This window comes from Fusarium sambucinum, chromosome I (assembly GCF_050947815.1).
Source record: "Fusarium sambucinum isolate potato_lamoka chromosome I, whole genome shotgun sequence".
Classification (NCBI taxonomy): domain Eukaryota; kingdom Fungi; phylum Ascomycota; class Sordariomycetes; order Hypocreales; family Nectriaceae; genus Fusarium; species Fusarium sambucinum.
Window position 1 is genome coordinate 5,717,288 of NC_139294.1, and position 23,602 is coordinate 5,740,889.

Consider the following 23,602-nt stretch of genomic DNA (forward strand, 5'->3'; position numbering starts at 1 on the left):
ACGTCACAAATTGAGTGGTGGTTAGCTACTGGCCGTAGTAGCGATAGGAAGCTCTTTTTTTTTTATGAGCATCACATCTACAACTGGTCAAGCTACCTATTCACCCAATTGTACAATATCAATCATGGCAGACAATAATGCTGTGGCTCCTGCCGCCTCCAAATCCATTTTTGGTTATCTGAGTGACTGGGGAAGTAAGTTGAGCTCTGTCTCTCTCTCTTCAACTCATCCTTGCAACTTGAACAATATCACATATTTCACCATATGACTCAAAACACACAATACGAACAAGGAAAGCAAGATAATATCAACTGACACTACGTCGCAGCTGCATCACTGCCCCCATCTCTTCTGGCAACCCTCATAACCGCTCTCCACGCGCGGCCCCCATCCCTGCCCCTCTTCATCTTCACCCCTCCGCTACTCTTCTCATCCTACCTCAACCTCTCAGGCTATCCCACCGGTAGCGCTGGCTTAACGGCTGCCTGGTCTGGCCTCTACGCGCTTCTTGCCCTGCGTCGTCGTCAGCCCTTCCGCGGCCGCTTCTCCGTCCGTGGTGTCGTGCGAGGTACCGCCATTGGTCTCGGCGCGGCTAACTGTGTTGCTGGAGGTTGGGTCTACGCAAACGGTGACTTTGACAAGGACACCAAGGCTAGGGTTGACAGGAACCGCTGGGCCGGAAAGGACTAAACCAACATCAGGTGATTTTATATGTATGATATGATGTACTATATGGCTGCTGCAAGCATGGTTTTAGCACGTGGGACTCGAAAGAGAAACGGTGGTAGTCAGGACAGGCAAATGCACATGTGCGTTTCGGTATTTTGGAGTTTAGTTGTACAAAACAAAATTCAATTACAACCCTTGGCATCAGCGAATCTTGGAAGTGTATAGGCAAAGTTGGCAATACTGCCTCTCTTGCAGTGGGAATTCCAAGAAACATCAAACCAACACTTACAAACGTGGTCACTTTTACCACCGGAGGAAGGCTCACGAGAGAAGCGATACCACTCACGATGCCCTCAACAATGCCTCAAAACATCCATTAGGGATGCGCTTACCATCTATACGACATACGGATTCGAGTTATCTGGCATTTACCAACTGAGTCACTGCATGGTATGAGTGCCCGCAAACCATAAGCCGTGCAGTGTTGACATAAGCAGACGTGGTATTTCGGTCTGTAGCTGCGAGGCGTAGACACGGTTTGATGTATGACTGCCCCCAAATATAGCCTTTTATAGGTATCTTAGTAATATCTGTCTTCAAACAACACTCATATATCCACTTGTCCGTCCAAAGTTACATTTACAACAGCTTACAGCACAACACCCCCAAGCATGGTCAAGTCAAAGTCACGTATGGCTATGGCGTGTTGTTTTGATGGCATCTTTTGCTTGTGCTACTTAACCCAACGCCCTGCTATCCAGGTATCATCAGTAGGAATCTATTAGTACAGTTTAGAAACTGTGTATTCCACCAAACGCCGTTACTCCTTCCCCTAGCCGATATCCGACCACACAAGCAATCACTTCATCTTTTTTGTTCCTTCCTTTAAGAGGGGGCTATTCCTTCAGCCCCAAAGTCTAACATTGAGTGCCTCCCCCTGCCCTCTTTTAGAATAAAACGCCAGTCCGGAAGACATTCTCAGCCCTTGATTCGTCTCCGAAAACCTTCTACGGCGGTTGTGCCGTTAAAATGCATAATAAGTCGTGAAAGGGAAAACCCTCGTTCCATTCAACTTCTTGAGTTCGTCGGACATTTGAGTACCTCGTTGTTGGGTTACTCTTCTTCTTGGTTGTCGTTCGGTATCTTGGGATCGAGGTGTTGGTACAGTATAAGGAAATTTGTTTGGTTGAACATGTCGTGTTTCAAAGATGGGTTTTTAGAGTCATGTCTGAGCAAGATTCTCCAATGAACACATGGTCATAATTTTGTTGTGGTGTTGTGAGTAGGCATCGGGGGGATTGCTTGGTCAGAGAGGGCCTGATTTTGTGATGTTGTTCATCCTTACTCCAGACATGAACCACACGAGCATTACACAGGTGGAGAAGACGACGGCTCGAAAGAAGGTGCGTGATTGAACTCGGACACGTCTTGAGCAGAGATCTCTCTGCAATGTGTTGGAGAGGACCAGACTTGAGACTTCAAAGCCTTGAATGTATGTGACATCGCATTCTCGAACCTTGGGCTCGGCGTAGGTGTTGTACTCTGCGACAACTCTCGCGATATCCCAGCCGGTAATTTTGCGCACAATGCCGACGACACAGCCAGTTCGGTGCTTTCCGTGATTGCAATGGATAAGAAGGGGGTAATTTGACTTGTCGAGAACAACGTCCAGGATACCCTTCATGGTGTCTAGTGGAATGGCTTCCTTCTTGGTACCTTTCATGTTGAAGACGACCTGTTGAATGCCCTCGCGGGTGATAAAGGTCTCGAGGTCGTGGTCGAGTTCATCCTTCTTGACAAGTGAGCTGCAACAGGTTAGCACCAGTCATGGCACATCATATTGAGGTTACTAACACAATGGTCTTCAATCCCAAGCCCTTGATGTACTCGAAATCGTGGGACTTGGGAAAGCTGCTTCGGTAAACGCCGGGAATCACAATTCCAAAGTTGAAAGGTCGGCCGTCGAAAGATTTAACGTGCTCTGATGGTTGGATTCGGCCTCGTGATATGGATGAAGCTGTGCTTGTGTTAGTGACAGATCGATAAATTTGATGAATACAAGACATACAGCGTGAGTCACTGTCGCTGGTTTGTGTTGATAGAGAGGTTTCCATTGCGATGGAGGTGATGCTCTGGGAGCGGGTCATGCTAGTCAGCACTTCGTCGACTTCCTGCTTCATGTCTTCTTTAGGGGCGCTGCGAGATCCTTGTCTCGATCGGAACTGTGTGTTGTTGGGTATTTGTTGGCTCCTTGTGGTGTGGGTGTGGTCGTCCACGAAAGCTCGCGAATTGCGCTTCGAGGCCGTACTATTGATCATTTTGGATCGATGATGTCGATAGTCCGAGAAGTGCTTGGTAGAAATAGAAGATTATCGAAGAAGAGAGAGGTCGTAGTAGTAGTACTAGTACTAGGTAGAGGTCGACAATAGTAAATTGGTGGGTGGGCGGGTGAAGTGAGGTGAGGTTATCGTGGAGCGAGTTTGTGTCTTAAGTAGCGAGATAGACTTTTTTTTAATCGTTGAAGAGGAAGATTAAGATTCGAAGAATGCAGGTTGAAGATGCAAACCTGAATACAGAAGCTCGCGTACTGCAAGTCGGCTACAAGGTTTTGGAAATCATGTTGGCGACTGTGGGTTAAAGTTGAAGAAGTAACTTCATCAAAGTCCGGGGAGGTACTCTCGAGAGTATGTATGTCTCAGAAGCTCCAGGCAAGCAAGCGAAGCGTGGGGGGGAAGACAATCCCTGATGCAGGTCTCAATAGTTGAGGGTAGCTCGGTCAGGGAGAAGGGACAAGGAGGAAGTGAAAGCGGAAGCGAAAAGGTGATGAGAGGAAGAATGGGGCGACAGATAAAAAAAGATGGAGGAGTATGATGTTTTGAGAGAGAGAAGCAGACAGACAAGGCAAGGCTGTCGTGAAGCAAGACAGGACCAGGGTCCACCGAGATGCAGTAGAGTAAAAGTCCCGAGGCCAAGGATTACTGTTACTGTCTTGTCTTGTGCAGAAACAGAAACAGAAACAGAGGTAGGTAGAGGAAGTCACCAGTTTGAAGAGGCTAGACTCAGAGAGAAAAGGCAAGGATGCGTGTAGTCCGAATGGAAGAGAGAAAAAAAACTGGTGGTGTTGTGGTAGTGACTTGATCAGGTTGGAGGCGACAGAATAAAGGGTCGAGTCTATGGGGGGTGTGAACTGGCACCATTGTGGTACCTGTGATTGGCTTCTCAGGGGGAACTCCATACTCCCTAAGCCGGTCCGAGTTTAGGGAGAAGTTGCGGTGCCCCGCGACTGGGGACGGAGATGGGAGCCTCTCCTCTGTCCGCTGAATCCACTAAAGCTGAAGCGACATCCGCTCGGGGCGGAGATACGATAGGTATGGAGCTGACTGTATTGTATTAACAATCACATTCATCTCGTGAGTGATTACTGTACAGAGATGATCTTGAGTTGTCACAATTTATTACTTCGGTCCCATGTTACATTGCATAACTCAAGGGTCTCGAATACACTCTGTCGCATATCAAACTTCAACACTCGCGTCCGTAAAGTTATTCATCTCCCCGCGTTACCAAAACTCTATCCAAGTATTGCGATGCCATTGCACATGGCTTTCTTTCTTTCCAATGCTTAATACCCCCCTCTTTTAACACGAGTCAACCTAGTTGCACTATAGCACCGCGCCGTGGGAAGTTAAGATACCAAGTTAACAGGGCGACCGGCACCAGGGCTTGCTTGCTCATCACGATGCAATGCAAAAGTACTCTACATTCACATGCTCATAAAATAAACGAATCGTGAATAGGCTGTTTACAGTTGTCGAGGCCTAGAACAGCGCATTCGAGGGTCTCGAAGCCTTGAGCCACATGGTTGCTTCCAAGCCACAAACCCACTGCTCATCCAATCTCACCTTTTCCTTGGAGCACCTATGACGGAGCTTGCAAGGTAACCCCTGGTCATATTATTCATACACTCTCAATAGCGACAACAGCAATTAATATCAAGGTATGACAGCATAGATCACTACCTTATTTCATGGCACACATATCATCATTACTCTCACTCGCAACACCCCGGATATTCGGAACAAAGAGATGCTAAATAACAACCATCATCTAAGGCACACTCACTCGTCTTGTAGATCAGCCATGGTCTGTTTCACAAGCCTCAATATGTTCGGTGGTGTGGTCTATTCGTTAGCGAGTGGACGACGACGCGTATTGATCCGCAGGACCCTTTATCTTTTACTGTCTTTGGAGGTGAAAGAAGTCGTTAGCTATGCCCCAACTAAACTACAGTAGGTTGGTGCGGTGATGATCTTCCTACCATGGCAAACACATCACCTAAATAGAGGGGTAAGTTGTGACCTAGCTACGCGGTCAAGACAATAATGGTATTCTTTTGCCATATGTCAGGATTATTCGGAAAAGTGGTTTCAAGCATTGACGATGATGCAAAATGGAGGCTGTAAACATGGTTCTGCCATGGAGATTCTCCCAGCGCTGTGATGTCAGTTTTTTCTGGAGGCGAGAGAAAGCGTGACACAAACAGAGGCGCGGGTGAGACAGATGTGCCCTACCATGTATGCCCTGCTGTCGATCTGTTATGCTTCTTCGAGTCCAGCGCTGCACATCTAGATCTTCAGTTCATGAAACGTGGTGAAACTGTTATTCAGACGTCTCAATACCAAAAGACAACAAAGCGAAAAAGCTGAGCTGTGTCTTTTTTTCCTCTTCCCCACAGAGTGTAACCAATGATGCATAGCATAGATGGGTATGTGAACTTGATCCTCCAATAATGATGGTGTCTGTATTATTTTGTCAATCCGCATCACCACAAGTATTCTCTAGCCCTTGATTATTGACCAGACCTGAACCATTGCCCGCCACAGTGATCATCATCTTTTCTTGGCGCATTCGGTGCAATCGGGGTCCCGACGTACAAGTCCCTGAAAAGTGATGGACGATCCATTCCGCATCATTGCCCTGGCATGATTATGCGGCAGAGGCCGAGTGTGTGTGCAAAGTTGTTATTCCCATTCTTGCACATACGTAGCGATGAATTGAAAGGCGTCTTTCTTGTCTATCAAAAAAGACTTCTTCACCTAGACTACCACCATAGTATACAACTAACTGGATCTGATATGGCTGCAAGTGGCGGAAGCTAGACGGACGGACTCGACCGATTCACCGACCGGCCGTAATTACGGCTGTCTCGGCTACCACCCGGCCTTTGTTCAAAGATCTTGGTCGGCGTTTAGCAAAGATGCTGCTCCGATGTGTGATGTGATTGTCCTCTGCTTCTGCTTCTGTGGGTAACACGTACCCGTACACTTCATCGTCCTAGTCCTAGTAGTGGTGATCATCACGGGATCCTCCTGTCGTGCGATTTGTTGGCAGGCACCTTGACCAGTCTTGGAATGGTTGATCGACGTCATCGTCTTTGGCTGTTGCTGACGAGACTGATTTGTCTCAGCCTCCCAACCTCCAGCCTTGACATTTAGCCTCATTAAACACGTACATTGTACTCTGTATCTGTATATTGATCGTCAATTTGGTTTCATCGTCTATTTGCCATGTTACTATATCTGGAAACTTGTGATACTTGTCCGTTACGTTTACGACATGTCATCTATGTACAGGCATCTTCAATATTTCATTAATGCTTAATTTCTTTGTCGTAACCTTAACTGACGGTCCGTGGAGTTTAAATTGTTTCGTATCTTGAGATCCGTACATAGACCGGCAAGTGGGAAAGAGCTCGCGTGTCCACCACATCAAAAACTGACACAAGCAATGCTTAACCTCTCCGTGCCTCGCCGGGCCCAAGCACCGGGGGGGCTGAAAATATTCCAATATTTTGACACACTTGGTTCACACGCATATGTCAAAGAGAACGTGCGTAGGGTAAAAAAGCGTGGAGCTGCAGGAACTCAAAACAGTCTCAGCTCTCACACCGAGCCGACAAAGACTCTTCTTTCTCTCGGTCACCTATTTTGGGGAGCTACCGACATCAGAATTGTCTCGGATTTGACGGCTTCATTAGAGCACACGAGCAAAAACTAATATTATTGACCCCCCACGCGAATACCTACGCTTTTTCGACACCGAACATGCAACGCCTGGAAGCATCCGCGATCCTGGTATCCCTAGGGCTTCCTATTCAAGACACCGAGAATCTCCCTCATCTCAGGGGAAGAGCTCTCCCCAGCTGTTCAGCTCGGAATTGGTTCCCCGGGCCAATCAAAGGGTGTTTGTATGCTTCAAAGCTTGTCGGTTAACTTTCAGGGTAGATTTGATGAGACATTTCGCTCTTCAGCCTTGTCAACGGCAGTTTAATTAGTTCGGGATAACCGCGGGCGGCCAACTGAGGGCAGAAAGTTGTGAAAGTTTTGATAAAGTTTAAGGAATAGATGACTGCACAAAGCTCCAATCCAACACGAGACATTTTAGCTGCAAATACTGTGTGGACCTCATTCCAATTGTCTAATTAACAGAATATCTTTTGAGCTGTGTGCATTATTAGACTCGGCAGTTTTGTTGCTATAGACCGGGTTTACCGACGGGTTTAATGAGCATCATGTTGTTCGTCTGGGTATGCCGCATCACTATCATCAGATCATCTGGCAAGTTCCTCTACACTCTTATTACCTCTTGACCTACAGTTATAGCTAGCTTCCTATTAAAGTTGATATTGATTTGCTGCGATAGCATGATCAATTGAAGAATCAGGAGATGAATGAATAAACCTTGATACTGACTCACTTACCCTAAACAGGAGCTTCATGTTCGTGTTGCTTCAACCACGCACATTACAAGCACTTTAACTGATGATGACGAGCTAATTGTGTTTGTCTTTAGTTTCCTTGACTCAATATTTGCACTGAAATTGTTGTCAGATCATCAGTATCATGTGAATTAGCTGCAGGAAGTTGGCACTACTGCAACAAACCCCGACGACTCGGCCAGTTAAGCCGAACCTTGCAGCATTTTTGAGCTCTTTTCATCACATTCAACATATTCCCTCACCATGTGTAGCCGATGGCCAATAAGACCATACAGGTCCACGGTATGATGACGTTAAGCAAGAACAGTAATCGAGACAACCCCGCTGAGGGGCTTCCCTGGGCATTCCTATATCAAACCCATCCATCCTCCTTCACTTTTGCTCCTCAACAACACAACTCAATTGCTCAGAATTATCTGCCCTTCACCTCGGAAACCTTTGTTTAACTCACCAAGTCTACACCTTTCGGTACGATGTGACAACACATGGATAAGGAGCCATGGCTCTCGCAATTATTACCACGTATCAAGGTAACGTTTAAAAAGAACGCATCCGGGTGTTCAACTGCCTCTATGCTCTGTGCCTCAACCTCAGCTGTCATAACTTGACTAAAGCTTGAGGACGGCCAGAGCAGGGTAGTTGATCTGAGAAATACCGGCGAACTTGATCTGGATAATACCAGCGAAAGGACATGCTTCTTGACATCCCCTCCCCCTTGATTCCGGGTGACTGGGGAACTAACCATAGCAGTATACCACTTGATCTTTCAAAATGTCGACTGACAAGATCACTTTCCTCACCAACTGGTACCACTGACATGCCATTTAGCATAAGAACTTGGAGTTAACAACTACCAGGCACGCTACGCCCTACCACGCCCCGCTGTACTTGGCCCAAGCCAAGGGATACTTCAAGGAAGAGGGAATCAAGGTTGCTCTTCTTGAGCCCAATGATCCTAGTGTAAGTTCTTACAAGGCAATGGATAAAAACAGAGATGCTGACTTGGCAGGATGTCACTGAGATTATTGGAACTGGCAAGGTCGACCTTGGTTTCAAGGCCATGATTCACACTCTGGCTGCCAAGGCTCGAAACTTCCCTGTCCAGTCCATCGGCAGTCTTCTCGACGAGCCCTTCACTGGTGTTGTCTACCTCAAGGACTCGGGAATCACCACCGACTTCCGCACCCTCAAGGGCAAGCGCATCGGCTACGTCGGCGAGTTTGGCAAGATCCAGATTGACGAGCTCACCTCGCACTATGGCATGACCCCCGAGGACTACACTGCTGTACGATGTGGTATGAACGTCTCCAAGGCTATCATCAAGGGCGAGATCGACGCCGGTATTGGTCTGGAGAATGTCCAGATGGTTGAGCTTGAGGAGTGGCTCGCTGCCCAGGGCCGCTCCAAGGACGATGTTCAGATGCTGCGCATCGATGAACTTGCCGAGCTTGGTTGCTGCTGCTTCTGCACAATCCTCTACATTGGAAACGAGACCTTCCTGTCTGAAAATCCCGAAAAAGTACGCTCGTTCCTTCGCGCCGTCAAAAAGGCAACCGACTTTGTCCTCGCCGAGCCTGACAAGGCATGGGCCGAGTACGTCGACTTTAAGCCCGTCATGGGCACGGAGCTGAACCGCAAGATCTTTGAACGTAGCTTTGCCTACTTCAGCAAGGATCTCAAGAACGTTCGTCGTGACTGGGACAAGGTTACCAAGTATGGAAAGCGTCTGGGCGTGCTTGATGACAGCTTTGAGCCCAACTACACCAACTCCTACCTCGAGTGGACTCTGTCTGGAGAGTCCAGTGACCCTACTGGAGACCAGAAGCGTATTGCCCAGTTACAGAAGGATGTTGCTGCCTCTGGTGGCTTCCACCGTCTTGAGGCTGAGGCTCCCCAGGCCAAAGCATAAGTATGTGTATAGGGCATTGAAGGTATACGAGTAAGAGTCTAGAGCTCTGCCACAGTCATTACGATCTCGGAGGAAACTACAAGGACAATCGTTTACTTGAAATTATAACACAATTGCACCAGAAAGTAGCAATAAAACAAGCAGAAATTTCTCTTCATCTTTAGTCGGATTGTGACTGACATTCGCCTTTGACTGGAATGCGGGCTGACCACCATGTCAACGAAAACCGTTTCCGGCCGAACGGCACGGCAGATGCCAAGGCGGTTTTCTTGCCGGGAAATGCATACCAAATGTCCCTTTTTCTTGTCGTACGGCTGAGGAGGCAGAATTCCATGTTTAAAGAAATTACCATCCGCATGCAGATTGTGATGAAGTATAACGCTGTGCTAGCGGCTAAGATTGAGATGAGACTTGAGCTAAGGGAGAAGGGAATTAAGCAGTTGGATGCCATAGAGCTAAGGTAGAAGGTCTGGAGGCACAAAGAGTAGTGATATATCAGTATGATGAAATATATTGTAGCGGGTGACTTGCTGACAATCTAGAAAGACGTGCAAGCTTAACAATGAAATTGAGTACTGGTATCAGCCGAAGGCTCTAGACATATATAGGCGCATAACACTCGTACTATACATGATAACGCAAGACACGACGATTATAAAGAAAGTCCTATCATAAATGGATTTGATACTGGCATGCATCTCATCATGGAGTGAACTCAAGAACATCGTGTGGACTGGCGAGGAAGTTTTCCGGAAGTTTCTCGGGAGGGGGAGCCTATTATCTCCAAGTCAATGTCTGCCTGTCAAGTTTGAGGAATGGATGGAGCTTACCTGAAGTGACTTTGCCCATTTCCTGATGTCGTCGTAGTTCTTGCAAGTGTGCTTGGTATTGAAGTCTGGGAATGCATTCGGGTCCTTCTTGTCATACCAAACTTGTCCAAGAACACCAGTGTCAACGTTGCACATGAGAACCTGGCGGATGGTATCGAGACAATGTGCTACGGTAGTGAGTACAGAGACATAATTGGTGAGAAAGACGTTGTGACTTACTGACGTGCAGACGGAAGACTTCGCCGTCATTCTTAAAGGCGTGTCCGCCTATGTGTTTGTAGTGATCGTAATTGAAGTAAAGACTCTTGCGTACAAGGTTCTACTCAAGTTAGAATGAGTGTTTAATATGATGAGGTTGTCAGTACATACCAGGCAATGGAGGTGATGCATGCCCTCAACATTGACAATGAAGCCGCCACCATGTTCGGGGCTGACTTGAACGTGAGCATCAGTGAGACCACTGGCAATGCCATCTTTATAAGAGATAACACCAGGCCGATCTACAGGTTGTTAGGCAGTGTCACAGCGACTTGAAGGGAACACATACAGTCGACGCCCAATGATTCCCATGCCTTGTCGACTTCGGCGGAGCCATTCTTGCGGAACTTGTTCTCTTGCAAAAAGTTGCCATCGAAATGTTGTTCTCGGTACTTTACCGCAATGTCTTTAAGAACAGGCGCTAAAGAGCAATTGTCAGATAGATGGTTTGGAACATTGCATAATCAAGACTTACACCACTTTGCTGTATGCATGGCACATGTTCGATCGATCTCGAGATATGCCATTGAAATCCAGGCGCCGGTGAGTGCTGAGATGAGGACGACTGTGAGGAATGTCAAAGTCCATCCGAAACATCTGCATGCTGTACAACGACGCCTTCGAGGAGGAGGGACATAGTGAAAGGACTCTGCGTCTTCATCTGTATCCTCATGACATTCGATTTGAGGGTTCAAGAGCGCAGATTCTTGTTCTCGTTTGGGAGCCATGGTTGTGGATGATTGATGAAGGCTGAACAGACGAGAAACTTCAGACTCGAGTGTAAGAAAATTGAAGAAGAAGAAAGACAAGCAATGAACAGTTGGGAATTTTATTAGTACAATGACTTAAACAAGACCAGCACATAAATTCTCGTATAAATTTAGAACGGGAACTGTCGAGCCTATTCACAAGGCATCAATGTGAGCGGCTGACATTCATAGTGCTAACCCAATTCCCACTGCCGATCCAGCCGGGGCATACCTAGAAACTCTCAATATACCTGATGAGGCAATCCCGCCATATCATCAAGAGTCTAGTCAAGAGGCTTTTCGTAGCTCTTACAGCTGCTCGTCAATCTTGACCCAACAGACACGATAGACGAGGCGGGCACCAATCATCCAAAGTCGAAAAGAGGCGATCTTACTCATGTCGACATAGTGTACATCGCGATACCACTTTGTGGCGTTGAGAAAAGAAGGCTGAGAGGCTGCTTTCGACCAGGGCTGGATCGTGCCTCTCTTCTGCCTCTCTGCGCACTAGATAAACTTGAATTGTACTAATGCAGGAAAAATAAAACCCTGCATCCCTGTCAGTTACAGTTGTGTGTAAGTTGTGACCATCAAGGCTATGGCGATTGGGTTCTTGTAACTGTGAGACCTGTATCTTCAAGCGCAGGGCTCTGACCAACAGATTTGTTCAATTGGAAGCCACAGGGCTTCATTATGGTGTGACTTTTTCAGAAACGGGTATGGAGTTTGAGTTTTGGAGTAACGTGGGAATGGAATGTTGGAAGGAAATGAGGCTGGCTGGTGTTGACTCAACCCATCCCCCGCATCGGTGATCTGATCGATTAATTAATTGATGACCTCAGCTAGTCAAATAATGATTGTATTCCGGAATACGAGAGCCGTATATCCGTTGCTAGGTAGTATACTCAATAGTATCTTGGCCATGTCATATACTAAGGCTTTAGTTTGTTGATCTAGCTTATTCCCATCCGTCGAATACATCATGACTGCCAGCCGCAAGACTCACTGTCGAACTTATGCACGTTTGGCACCAGCACACAAAGTCTAACGTGCTATTTACGTCTTCGAGTCAAGAGTCCAACGTGCATTAGCTTCAACTAACGTGATTGATCACCACCGCTCTAAGATCGTGGCTGGTCCCAATGAGGAAATATGCTGTCCTTCAGCTCGGCAACCTTTACACGCAAACTGGCAAGAGACGTTCTAGAGCTCTGCGAGGCTTACACGGCACGACCTCATCACTGGAGAGCCTGGTTCGGTATCTCCAAAGCCGGAGCTAGTCGACGTGGTCGATGATACAAGAGAAAAAGAGTTTCTTAGCGACTTCGCGATCGTTATTCAAACGAACGTGATGGCTTGTCAGCCTTGGCATGGGCCAATGGTGAGCTTTGCACGATGGTGATCCCCTCCACTTGCTCTCACCTTCGGCCGTATCAAGACGACTTGGCTGACGATGGGCTTGATACGAGGTTGGAGTCTCTACATTAGACTTGAGAGGTGTTAGCGGTAAGGCGAGCTACACAGGCTTCCTCAGACCGAGGACGCTCACAGCACATGCCGCAGAAGCCGACGCCATCATCAAATCCGTTGGGAGCGATGAGCTTGAGAAGAGGGGCTTGCCATATGGGACATGGCTTTGGGTCTGCCTGTGCATGGGAAGCAAGGTTCATCAATAGGATCATGAGGATGACCGTGTGCATTAGTACGGCGTTGATCCCTCGTCCATAAAGCTGGAGTTCCCGTCCCGAGCCATATGATCTTTTTCTACCAACCTTCTCTCACCATCCATTCAGCCTTACCAACTTGACACTCCCGCGCCCAGTTCACAGTCTTCTTGTCTCTTCCCCAGACATCAACATGAAGTTCTCCGTTCTTCCTCTCCTCGCCCTTGCTATTGGTGCCATCGCTGCTCCGGCTCCAGTTCCTGTTCCTGAAGCTGCCCCGGAACCAGGTCAGACGTACAAGGACTACGGTGAGTAGTGATGTGAGATACTCTGGAACATGTTACTGATAACATGACAGGATCTTATCCCAAGAAGTACTCCAACTATGGTATGTGCTGATCATCTACCTCCGAGTTCCATATGCTAACTCTTGCATAGGCAGCTACAACTACAAGAAGTACTCCAACTATGGGCACTACAAGCGGGATGAAGAGGTAGAGAAGCGCGAGGCTGCACCCGAGCCCGAGCCCGAGCCCGGCTACTCTCACTATGGTACGTTATACCCACTGTTCATTCTATTCATGACGCTAACAACCTCAAAGGAAGCTACGCTCCTAAGAAGTACTCCAACTATGGTTTGTGGAGCTCTTTATCCTGACGCTTCAGATGTTGACTTTTCACTCAGGAAGCTACAACTACAAGAAGTACTCCAACTACGGACACTACAAGCGTGATGAAGATGTAGAGAAGCGCGAGGCCGAGCCTGAGCCTGCTGGCAAGTACGCTAGCTACGGTTGGTTCCACTGATCCCATGGCAAAGCTCTAGAACGTTGACCATCGATTAGGAACATACCCTACCAAGTACTCTGACTACGGTATGTATCATTGAGACCACTGCAAGTATCCACAGTACTGACTATCTCCCAGGATCGTACCCCACGAAATACACCAACTACGGTTCGTGACACTCCTACATACTCACCAATACAGTGTCTGATGAGCTATCAACTAACAATTCGGTAGGCTCTTACAACTACAAGAGTTACGGAAGCTACGGCACGTACAAGAGAGCTAGCGACTGGGTCAAGTCCTTTTTCTAAGCTGAGAGTTTGGTATGGATTTAAGGAGCACTTTCAGGAGCGAAGCAAAATTGCATTGGCACGACGCACAACTATGTTCATTATGAACGACTTACGATTCTCAACGAGAGACATGTTTAATGGTTGGACAAGATTGATTGAATGGAGTACTTATCTATCCCGAGTAGGGGACTGTGGGCGAGTTTAAACATATTCTTAGACTCTCCTTAATAATATTAGTAGATTTATGCTCCTTAAAAGACTTTTGTTGGTAATGGGTTTGGCCATGAATATGTAGAGTCAAGTAGAACGGTTTTTTGTTTCTTGGTGGCATTTCTACTGTCAGCAATTGTGTTGTTAAGTGATCTCAGCTGCAGCATACACAATACTGAAACAGGACATGAGTTTCTGCCCATATAACAAGCCATGTGGGATTGATGACTTTGAGTGATAAGCCATCACTTGCATATGAAATACTTCGAGATTGCTATTGTAGCTGGACAACAGTAAGCTTGCTACTGCCTCAGCGGACTTACTCTCACAGGTTCATTATACGAAATGGCCGATAACATGAAGATGTGCTTGATTTATGATAATCTTGACTACATATACTCATAATCCGACAGCAGATATGCTGACTTAACAAACATAAGGCCATATATACATGCGCTTAGAACAGCCATGAAACAAAAGTCTTGTAGAACCATCCTCCACGGTTGGGACCCTCGGCCTCACGCCTAGCAGCCTGGGCAGCAAGGAACTCCTCCTCCTCACGGTCAATAACATCCTTGCCGGTGTAGAAGTCGACCTCATGGGGCTTGATACCGCGGGACTTGGTGATGAACTTGTGGCCAAAGATGAGGATCAGGTAGATGGGAATACCCAGGTAACCTGTGATGAAGGTCTTGTACTTCTCGCCGCCCATGATCTTGCCTGTGTCCTTGTCGCGGACAAAGACGTCGTAGTTCTTGGTCAAGGCAATGAGGATGCACATGGCAAGAGCAACAACTGATCCCCACATGCCGAAGGGGGCGACGTAAGGAAGAGCTTCGTTGGCGAGACCCTGGGCCTTCTTGGCGCGGCACCAGAAGATGTGAGTGGTAAGAATGGAGATCCAAGACAGGAGACCGAAGATGGTGGTCAGGTTGACAAAGTAGCCAAAGACCTTTGTGGAGTCGTCTGAGACGTTCATGAAGGCGAGCAGACAGAAAGAAGCAGACATGCCAAGGGCATAGATGGGAACACCGTCTTTGTTGGTCTTCTTGAAGATGGCGGGAGCTGAACCATCAGAGGCAAGACCGTAGAGGGTTCGGCTGGCAATGTACAAGTCCGAGTTGGAAGCAGAGAAGACAAAGACGCAGATACAGGCGTTGATGATGTCAGGGAGGACTCGGACACCAGCGAGTGTACCAGCAACGACAAAGGGTGAAGCAGAAGCACCAGCCTTGGCAGTGGTGGCAAAGGCAAGCTCGGGAGAGTTGTAGGGGACGATCATGCCGACGAGGAGGACGGAGAGACAGTAAAAGAAGAGGATTCGGTAAAAGGTAAGCTTGATGGCGCGGGGGATGGTCTTGCGAGGGTTCTGAGCCTCAGCGACTGTGACACCAACGAGTTCGGTTCCGAGGTAGGCAAAGGTGGCGTTGACCATGCAGGACCAGAAGCCGAGGAATTTTCCAGCGTCGCCTTCCATGATATAAGGCTTGAAGGCACTGAAGAATCGTTAGCAAAAGTCAATTGTCGCGTAGGGAATTGGTTTACATACCCAGGGTTGCTCCAGTATCGGAAACCCTTTCGGTCATGGTCAGGGCCACCGCCGAGAGCCAGGACGAGAGAGAACAGGATTATACCGATGATGGTGATGACCTTGAAGGAGGAAAGCCAGAATTCGAGTTCACCAAAGAATTTGATACCAAAGTAGTTGATAACGCAGATGACGACGAGGAATATGGCAATAAAGACACCCGGATTGACTGTATCTCGATCGACCCAATATTGAATGACGAGGGCGGCAGCGGTAAGTTGGTTAGGCGTGACGATGATGTATTTAAACCAGTATCTGGTAAATGTCAGTTATAGTCAAAATCGCATTGGATGTTGAAATACTCACGTCCAGCCGAGGGCAAAACCGAGAGAAGGATCACAGAATCGAGAAGCGTAACCAGTGAAACCAGCAGACATGGGCAACCAAGCGGCCATCTCACCAAGAGCGGCCATGACAAGGAAGACGACAAAACCAACAAGAGTATAACAGATAAAGACTGAACCAGGACCAGCTTGAGCGAGAGCTTTGCCAGTACCGATAATGAGACCAGTTCCGATAGCACCACCAATGGCAATCATAGTGATGTGTCGCGCCTTGAGGCCTCTGTGGAGCGAAGTCTCAGCGCTCGTCTCGAGACCTCGAATGTGCTGATCTTCGCCGAGGCCGACATCTTTAGTTGGGGGCGATGCGACATCGTAGCCCAGGTCTTTCTTTTCGACGTCGTGGGACGACATTTTTCCAACGCCCGCGCTCGTCTTACGAGGGTTGTTCTGGGGAGGAAATATTTATGGAGAAATAATTGAAGCCAAGATGCCAAGTAAACTGTTGGAGATACCAAGCCTTTTGTCGATGCAGAAGCCAAGAGCCTTGGCTAGATTGACGAAGGGTCTGGGCAGGGACAAGACAAGACAAGAAGAACAGTACAAGGCCCGCACTGAATCAACGTTGCACACAAACGAAGACAGACAAGAGAGAGAAGAAATGGAGGGGAGGAGGGTAGTTAAATACCAGCAGGCATTGGACTGAGTACCTGCTTGTTTTCTCCCAATCTACCGAGAGGGGACTTGTCCAAACTGTCAAAATGCCAAGACAATCTCTCTCATCAAGAGACAAATGATACTACGTACAAGACCAGGCTCAAATTGGAAAGCCCATGCTCGTCCTTCTCACCTCTGATGGAACCCTACACTAGGCGGGCGTCCGAATGAAGATCAATCACGTAAAAGGTTGGTTGAGTAGGGGGAGTGGGTAAACAGTTTAAGCTTGAATATCACCAACAGAAGAACCGAACCTAGGGTCTTGTCAGCTAGAGTAGCAAAGTAGCTATCTTGTATTTTCCAGCTGCTGCATGTGGTGAGGGAGACAAGGTATGCCTTGCCGCTTGGATGCATTGCATTGGACTCGACTCGGCTCGACTACAATTATTAGATGCAGTGTACCTGTTCAAATAACCGGGCGCAGGGCAGAATTGAAGGCTTTTCTCTCTATCAGTTTACGTAGCATGTCTCATCTCTATGGTGATACAGAGCCAAACTCCAAGTGGAAAGGATCACCCTAGTGCTATAAAACGCCCGAGGTTGAATGAGAGAATAAAAGTACAAATCTTTCTAGACTACTTCTTAGTGAGAAAGGCAGAAAAAAATCAGAGATAAGCTTCACTGTGCCTTGAGGCGGTTTACCCCGGTCATGAACGGCCCAAAGAGCCCGAAGAACACCTCGTTGGTGTCCAGGATCTGACGTTACATGTACTGTAGTAACGGTAGAAAAGTTTGGTATTCTTGTATCCACCGCTATCTAGAAACCTCAGCCACTCCTTTTCAGGAAGGTGAAAAGTGTCTTGTCGTGTGCTACTGGACTTCCATGGAACTCTGAGATATCATTCCTCCAAACAAATCCCTGTCCAATGTTTATCTACGGCATGTCTGCGGGGAAAAGGGCCCAATAAACTGACATTCTTACATTCAGGGATTGTGAGGACTCTGATTGAGTAGAAGAGGTACTTTTGGTGGGCACATACAACATCCACATGATCTTTATCTCTCTCTCACGCACATACCAATGGCAGGGATTATCTTCTCCGCACCGCATATCTATCTCGTTTTAGTCAGTGACTTTATTCCAATTATCTAGCCCTTTTACGATCCGTCTAATAGTACGCGTGTTAGTTACCCGTAACCCCAAAACTAACGGTATACCGTTACGTTATAAAACCCCAATCCGACTGCAAGCCAACTTTAACTAGATGCTTAATTCTGAATCTGTTACCTTATTATTAGCTAAGGTGAATTCTCCAACTCCTTCAACCCCAGCTTTTCGCCTCCGGGGGAGGAGTCCCAAACTGGGTCCTCTCCGCACTTTGGTTCCAGACTCTAATAAATGCTGGTCTTTGCGTTTGCTTGGCATCAGAGACAAGGCCAAAGAGGCACGGATGCAACGGGTCATTTAGGAAAGTGAGGAAAGTCTAGATGTATACCATGACGACTGTATAGTTAGTTTGCTTGGCTTTGGATTACTGCACCAGCATGACTAGCTGCCTATTTGAACCAACATTCTATTACTCAGTTCTGTGTCATGAAAATTCATTCTCGGACGACACTGAGACAAATAACATTGACGAAAGACGCCTCGAGAGCTGACTATCACTGCACTGTCGATCTGGAACCCATTTCTCGGGCCTCGGCATCACACCCGTTCATTGTACAGCATAATCTTATCCTTGTGCATCTCATGAGCTGATTAATTCAGCCTAGCATCATGACTTGTTTAAGGTTATCATCAAGACTAGCAGCCCTAAGCTTAGGATAACGAATGAACTAGACCCATCATAAGGCATCTATGTCCCTTGAGACTAGGAACAAGTCCCTTCTAAATCATCCTAAAGAAACCCTTACGGAGACGAAAGCACAAGCCCAGTGTGACGTTAATTGTCGGTACTAAAAGAAGAGTCCGAGTATCTTTCACAAACCGAACATCATCTTTTGTATGCCGGATCTACCGACACCGTTGGAGTGGAATTGCAGACTCTCCCGTCCTGTTGTGCCTATTGCGCCAACGTATTATGCTGCTCTCTCAGTCATGACGAAAGAAGCCATTGAAGGCCGCTGAATGTGATTCACAATGAGTATTCGACCATGTCTTAAGTCTGATTAAATTAACAGATGATATCCGGATAATCGCATAAAGTGTATTTCTTCATTTAATTGGGCATGAATCCTATATCTGGCTTTCTCTCCCTATCATGATCACCAAAACTTCCTCGGTTCACCGACCCTACAGACATGATTCCACAACCTTTCATCCCCGTCGTTTTCCTAAGCGACCGGTGTCAGTGGCACTGTCAAATGGGTTCTCCTTGGCGACGTTGACATTTGCGAATTCTGACAGTTGGGTATCTCCAGTGTTGGTGTAGTAGGAATGTTGATGCGTTCTCCCCACTAGCATTAATATCAATCTCCCAAGGGCTCTTGATATTAGAACCGAACGTCAATCAAAATTCACATCCGGTTCTAACACAAAGAACTGTTAGAAGGCCAATATGAACGCCAGTAGGAAGAACGTATCAACACTCCTACTACACCAACACTGCAAATACCCAACTGTCAAAATCCACATCCGAATGCACCAGTTGGCAGTAGCTGCTTGCATTGTTCTCCTGGCTTGGGGCTGGTGACTTGAGATGAGGCGAGTCGGACTCTCCGATGTCCTCCATTGCCTTGTCAGACAATTCTTCATCCAACAAGTCTTCGTCGTCGATGCCATCTTCATTAGCAGACTCTCGTGATGGTGCTTTACTTGATTGTCTACCACGCTTTTTGAGCGTGGTGTTTGTCAACGTTTGTCCATCGTTGTTTGGGGCCATCGTTGTAATCCTGGCCCGCGGGAACTTGATTTGGGCCTTTTTGCCAAATGCCGAGCATCTCACTGTGGCTTTTCCGAATAGGATGAGGGCAACAACAACGTGCCCCCAGGTAAGGTCATTAATCTCAGCTTTGCCAACATAGTGATTAAATATCTTTGCAGTCGTATTTCCCATCTTGAGCGTGTGGGAAATCCGTTTCCACGCATCTTCTTCTGAGGCTGACAGGGCGTGTCGTTGTTTCTCTGTGTTGAGATCGCCATCAGGGGCAGGCAGCTCAAGCTCTTCTTTGAGAAAGAAGTAGGTTAGCTGCTGTTGGCGACCTAAAGTAATAACTAATTGTTGCTTTAGGCGCTTTGTTCGTAGAGCATTGACTAGTTGCATACCGCTATGGCCTGCAATGATAAATGCCTCGTTAGACAGCTTTGTGATGTCGTTTATTACTGTAGTGGCTCCTTTCGCTTCTCGTCGTCGCACGATTGACTGCACTGTTGCCCATTCATCCTCAAACTTCTCGTTCAGTGGTCTGTTGTCCCTTGAATTTCGACCGGGGCCTGAACCGAGCCTAGCACCGAGACGTCTGCTTTACGATATAGGCGGTGTTGAGATACTATTTGATGATCTTCGACTTCCAAATTCTAATAGTGACTTTTCCCCTTGGCCTGCAGCTTTGAGTCACAAAAGGTAGGACTCAAAGGTCGAGATGCTATAAAGGGTCAGTAAGCACATCGGAAAACGATCAGTAATCTGGCGTACTATACATCTGAAGACTGCGGCTGTGAGTCAGGGACTTGTTATCAACGCCACTAATCCATTTGCTTTCTTCTTTTCGTTGTTGACAAGCGCAGGGGGTGCTGCTGATACGAAAAAGGCATGAGTGCTTCGGGATGTAAATTATGATTAGGTATAGTATATGGTGCAGTTATGGTTTGAAGTGATTTCGTTCTTGAGGAAGGATGAATTAGGAATCAAGAGTAGGAGATGAAATCGTAGTGTTGAAAAAGAAGGATTTAAGAAACTTGAAGTGTTAGCCAGTGCCAGTTATAACACTGACTGCCACTGATGATTGAGGCATGGAAGATTCCAGAATTAGGTAAGAGATATTTACGATTGTTTGTTTCCATAGCAATCAAGTAAGATGTGGGAAAATAATGCAGGTTGCCTGACAATTACAGACCTACAATTTAAAAAGAATGTTTTCCAGTCAAGCAACTTGGAGGGGAGAAAGTGTTACAGATGATATGAGTATTATATTTAGGCTACCCTCAAATAGATGAATGATTCTATACATTATATTACCTAAAATTTAAGATGTAATTCAGAGTAGGAACCAAAGTGGTAGATACATTCGCTGTGATTCAGAGCAGCCTTATACTTACCAGAAGGTACACTTGCTCCTGAATTTGCCTGCCTTGTTATTCGCAGGTGACAGGCGAAGACCAAGGCAAGAAAAACAAGAAATAAAACTAAATCCACGCAAACGCCTATGTTTGCCCTATTCGTGTTATCCATCTAAAAACCCGTACGATCGCAAATAGCTCTGGGCATGTGATTCACAGCGTGCTCATTTGTTATTACTGTTTCCCCAATACATCAAAAACAAACCTACAAATGCATCTCAATCATGTGGTATGCACTTCTATCAAAGGCCGAGAGTAATCATTCATGTCAAACTTTTTACGCCAAGAGTGACATTTACCAGGACAAAGATCAATCACGACTCCAAGAACTTGACTTCAGTCCAATCCAACTAATATAAAGCGACTAGTCGAGTTGGCCGGAGAATCGAGGCAATACAGTCAGGATGGTAACAAAGAAACTGGATGTTGACAAGCGTACAACCTTTTTGGGGGTTCTTTGTTGGACAAACCAAGAAGAACGGCCCATGTCGTAACCACATGCTGAGTTAGTGTACTCTCAAAACGTAAATAGAACATAACCTGTTTGCAAGGTGCTTTCAGAGGTCAAAGTTCCACAGAACAAACATGGCTCGTCCAAGTCATGACAACTTGGCGGTCTTGGACTTCCACCAGCACGAGCCCTGATGACGAACAAATACAAACCATGTTTTCTCTCCCATCCCCAAGTCCGTAGGCCAAACTTGGACTTTTTGTCACTCCTTTTGCCGTGATTTTGCCAGTGATTTTGTCACAATGCAGAGCCTTTTGCCAATTTTGCTCTTCCTAAGAGCCACCTTCGCTTCATCTTGCGATGCACAACCACTGGTCCTGCCAATCCGAGACGTTCAAATACTCGCAGACAATGAAGAATCTCTGATGAGAGGGATAGCGGGACAAGTCGGGACCCCACCGCAGAATGTTGTGCTTTTACCATGGGCGTACGTTGATCACTCAATTATTCCTGCCTTTGTCTAACGTCAGTAGTGAGTTGAATAATACCATCATCTATAACAACCAGCCCTACTGCAAGAACGACACAATGTACAGCGATGAGTCTTGTATAGTTGAAAGAGGTGGTTTGTTCAATGAACAGGATTCTACCAGCTACACAGAGGCAGACAACCTCATCGCAGCCGGCGGTGCGACCACCGAGACAGTCTTCAAAGGGAGTGTATATGGCATCAAGAACCTCCCGAGTCGAAGTATTGGAGCTATTGACAAGATCAAACTCGAAGGCGCAGCCGAAATTCCCAAGTTTCCATTCGGTATACCGACGTCCAATTGGGATACCAGCCACACCACCCTCAGCGCTCTGGGTCTTGGACGAAATTCGACGTATCTTAACGCTTTGCGCAAGGCAGAGAAGATTACTTCAAGGGTATGGTCTATATTCTGGGGCATTTACGGCGACGAAAAGCCGATGGATGGATCGCTCATTCTGGGTGGGTATGATGAGATGAAAGTCATGGGAGATAACTATACTGCGCCTTTGGTATACGACCACTTTGACGGGTCGCAGGGTTGTTGGACAGGCATGAGGGTTACCGTGACAGACATCAAAGTCAACTTTGTGGGTGGAACGAACACAAGTATCTTTCCTTCAGGGACGGCATTACATTGCTGTATCGATCCTGCACATCATCTTCTAATGGAAGCACCGATGGATTACATTGAGAAGTTCAAGAGTATTGCTGATATCGACACCACACATTCGACTACTGATCTTCATTGGATGGCTCTTCAACCGAGCATTAGGAAACAGTCAGTATCACTACCTGTATTTTCTCTCCCTTACTAATCCAGTATACAGATTCAAAGGCGATCTTACCTTTTATCTAGAGTCCGGTCTTGAGATTCGTGTTCCAAATAACCAGTTCGTCTTTCCAGAAACTGAAATCGACAAAGACGGCTCGAGGGTATACAATCTGACTCGGCAGAACATTCTCATCAATAATGTAGAGGAGGAAGCTCCGATACTAGGACGGTATTTCCTCACGGCTGCTTATCTGATGGTGAATCAAGATGCAGGTACCTTTACCCTTTGGAAGGCCAACACTACTGAAGAGAGTAAACCCGTGAGAGTATTTGATCAAGAGACGGGAGAGAAGTGTAGTGACAAAGCGAGTGGTGTGATACAACCCTCTGCGTCCGCAACTGGGTCAAATTCAGGTTCGGATGATCAAGTGAACACTGAGACCAATAGACCATCCGGTGGGGTGATTGGCGGTACTGTTGCTGGTTCCGTGATAGGAGTATCTCTTATTGCTTTGGGCATTTATTACGTGTTTTATCGACACAAGAAGCAAGCCCCCAGTAGGTTAACCACTGAATCGCTATGTTCGATCGAGCTGACCAGCTGACAGAGGACACTTATTACTATTACCCTGCCCATGAAGATATGCAGAGGTCGTATATTCATGAGATGGACAGTAGTCCAATGGTTGTCAAAGAGGACAGGAAGAAAATTGTGTTTTGATGGGCGAGTCGAGATATTGTTAAACGAGTTGAGGGTATTATGGTGTAACACGATAGAATTCAATCAGCCTTAGTTTATTATATACATCCATGACTGCCGCATCTCAGACATGGTTCTCGATGCTAGTGACGCTCAACATGATACTTCCATGCCTGGTACTGCTGACAAGTTT

General features: G+C 46.8%; 8 protein-coding genes across 8 annotated transcripts; 4 read left to right on the forward strand and 4 right to left on the reverse strand.

Annotated features, from left to right (window-relative positions):
- Positions 1–124: 124 nt before the first annotated feature.
- On the forward strand, positions 125–690 carry FSST1_004537 (uncharacterized protein; the record flags this gene model as incomplete). The annotated part of the gene is made up of 2 exons (XM_083230722.1): positions 125–194; positions 329–690. 2 exons carry the CDS (start codon positions 125–127, stop codon positions 688–690), a joined length of 432 nt encoding a protein of 143 aa, XP_083087967.1.
- A 1,285-nt stretch (positions 691–1,975) lies between these two features.
- Positions 1,976–2,987, reverse strand: FSST1_004538 (tyrosine phosphatase family-domain-containing protein; the record flags this gene model as incomplete). The annotated part of the gene is made up of 3 exons (XM_083230723.1): positions 1,976–2,474; positions 2,524–2,686; positions 2,738–2,987. 3 exons carry the CDS (start codon positions 2,985–2,987, stop codon positions 1,976–1,978), a joined length of 912 nt encoding a protein of 303 aa, XP_083087968.1.
- Positions 2,988–8,218: 5,231 nt separating this feature from the next.
- Positions 8,219–9,356, forward strand: FSST1_004539 (NMT1/THI5 like-domain-containing protein; the record flags this gene model as incomplete). Its single annotated transcript, XM_083230724.1, has 3 exons — positions 8,219–8,253; positions 8,305–8,407; positions 8,457–9,356. The coding sequence occupies 3 exons, from the start codon at positions 8,219–8,221 to the stop codon at positions 9,354–9,356; spliced, it is 1,038 nt and encodes a 345-aa protein (XP_083087969.1).
- Positions 9,357–10,058: 702 nt separating this feature from the next.
- FSST1_004540 (oxidase ustYa family protein) lies at positions 10,059–11,172 on the reverse strand (the record flags this gene model as incomplete). The annotated part of the gene is made up of 6 exons (XM_083230725.1): positions 10,059–10,130; positions 10,187–10,353; positions 10,406–10,505; positions 10,556–10,686; positions 10,734–10,865; positions 10,920–11,172. 6 exons carry the CDS (start codon positions 11,170–11,172, stop codon positions 10,059–10,061), a joined length of 855 nt encoding a protein of 284 aa, XP_083087970.1.
- Positions 11,173–13,050: 1,878 nt separating this feature from the next.
- FSST1_004541 (uncharacterized protein) lies at positions 13,051–13,957 on the forward strand (the record flags this gene model as incomplete). The annotated part of the gene is made up of 8 exons (XM_083230727.1): positions 13,051–13,165; positions 13,216–13,245; positions 13,296–13,409; positions 13,460–13,492; positions 13,543–13,650; positions 13,703–13,732; positions 13,785–13,814; positions 13,881–13,957. 8 exons carry the CDS (start codon positions 13,051–13,053, stop codon positions 13,955–13,957), a joined length of 537 nt encoding a protein of 178 aa, XP_083087971.1.
- Positions 13,958–14,606: 649 nt separating this feature from the next.
- On the reverse strand, positions 14,607–16,432 carry FSST1_004542 (dicarboxylic amino acid permease; the record flags this gene model as incomplete). Its single annotated transcript, XM_083230728.1, has 3 exons — positions 14,607–15,645; positions 15,699–15,992; positions 16,044–16,432. The coding sequence occupies 3 exons, from the start codon at positions 16,430–16,432 to the stop codon at positions 14,607–14,609; spliced, it is 1,722 nt and encodes a 573-aa protein (XP_083087972.1).
- Positions 16,433–19,269: 2,837 nt separating this feature from the next.
- On the reverse strand, positions 19,270–19,938 carry FSST1_004543 (uncharacterized protein; the record flags this gene model as incomplete). Its single annotated transcript, XM_083230729.1, has 1 exon — positions 19,270–19,938. The coding sequence occupies one exon, from the start codon at positions 19,936–19,938 to the stop codon at positions 19,270–19,272; it is 669 nt and encodes a 222-aa protein (XP_083087973.1).
- Positions 19,939–21,707: 1,769 nt separating this feature from the next.
- On the forward strand, positions 21,708–23,430 carry FSST1_004544 (uncharacterized protein; the record flags this gene model as incomplete). The annotated part of the gene is made up of 4 exons (XM_083223773.1): positions 21,708–21,892; positions 21,939–22,715; positions 22,765–23,267; positions 23,318–23,430. 4 exons carry the CDS (start codon positions 21,708–21,710, stop codon positions 23,428–23,430), a joined length of 1,578 nt encoding a protein of 525 aa, XP_083087974.1.
- Positions 23,431–23,602: the final 172 nt, after the last annotated feature.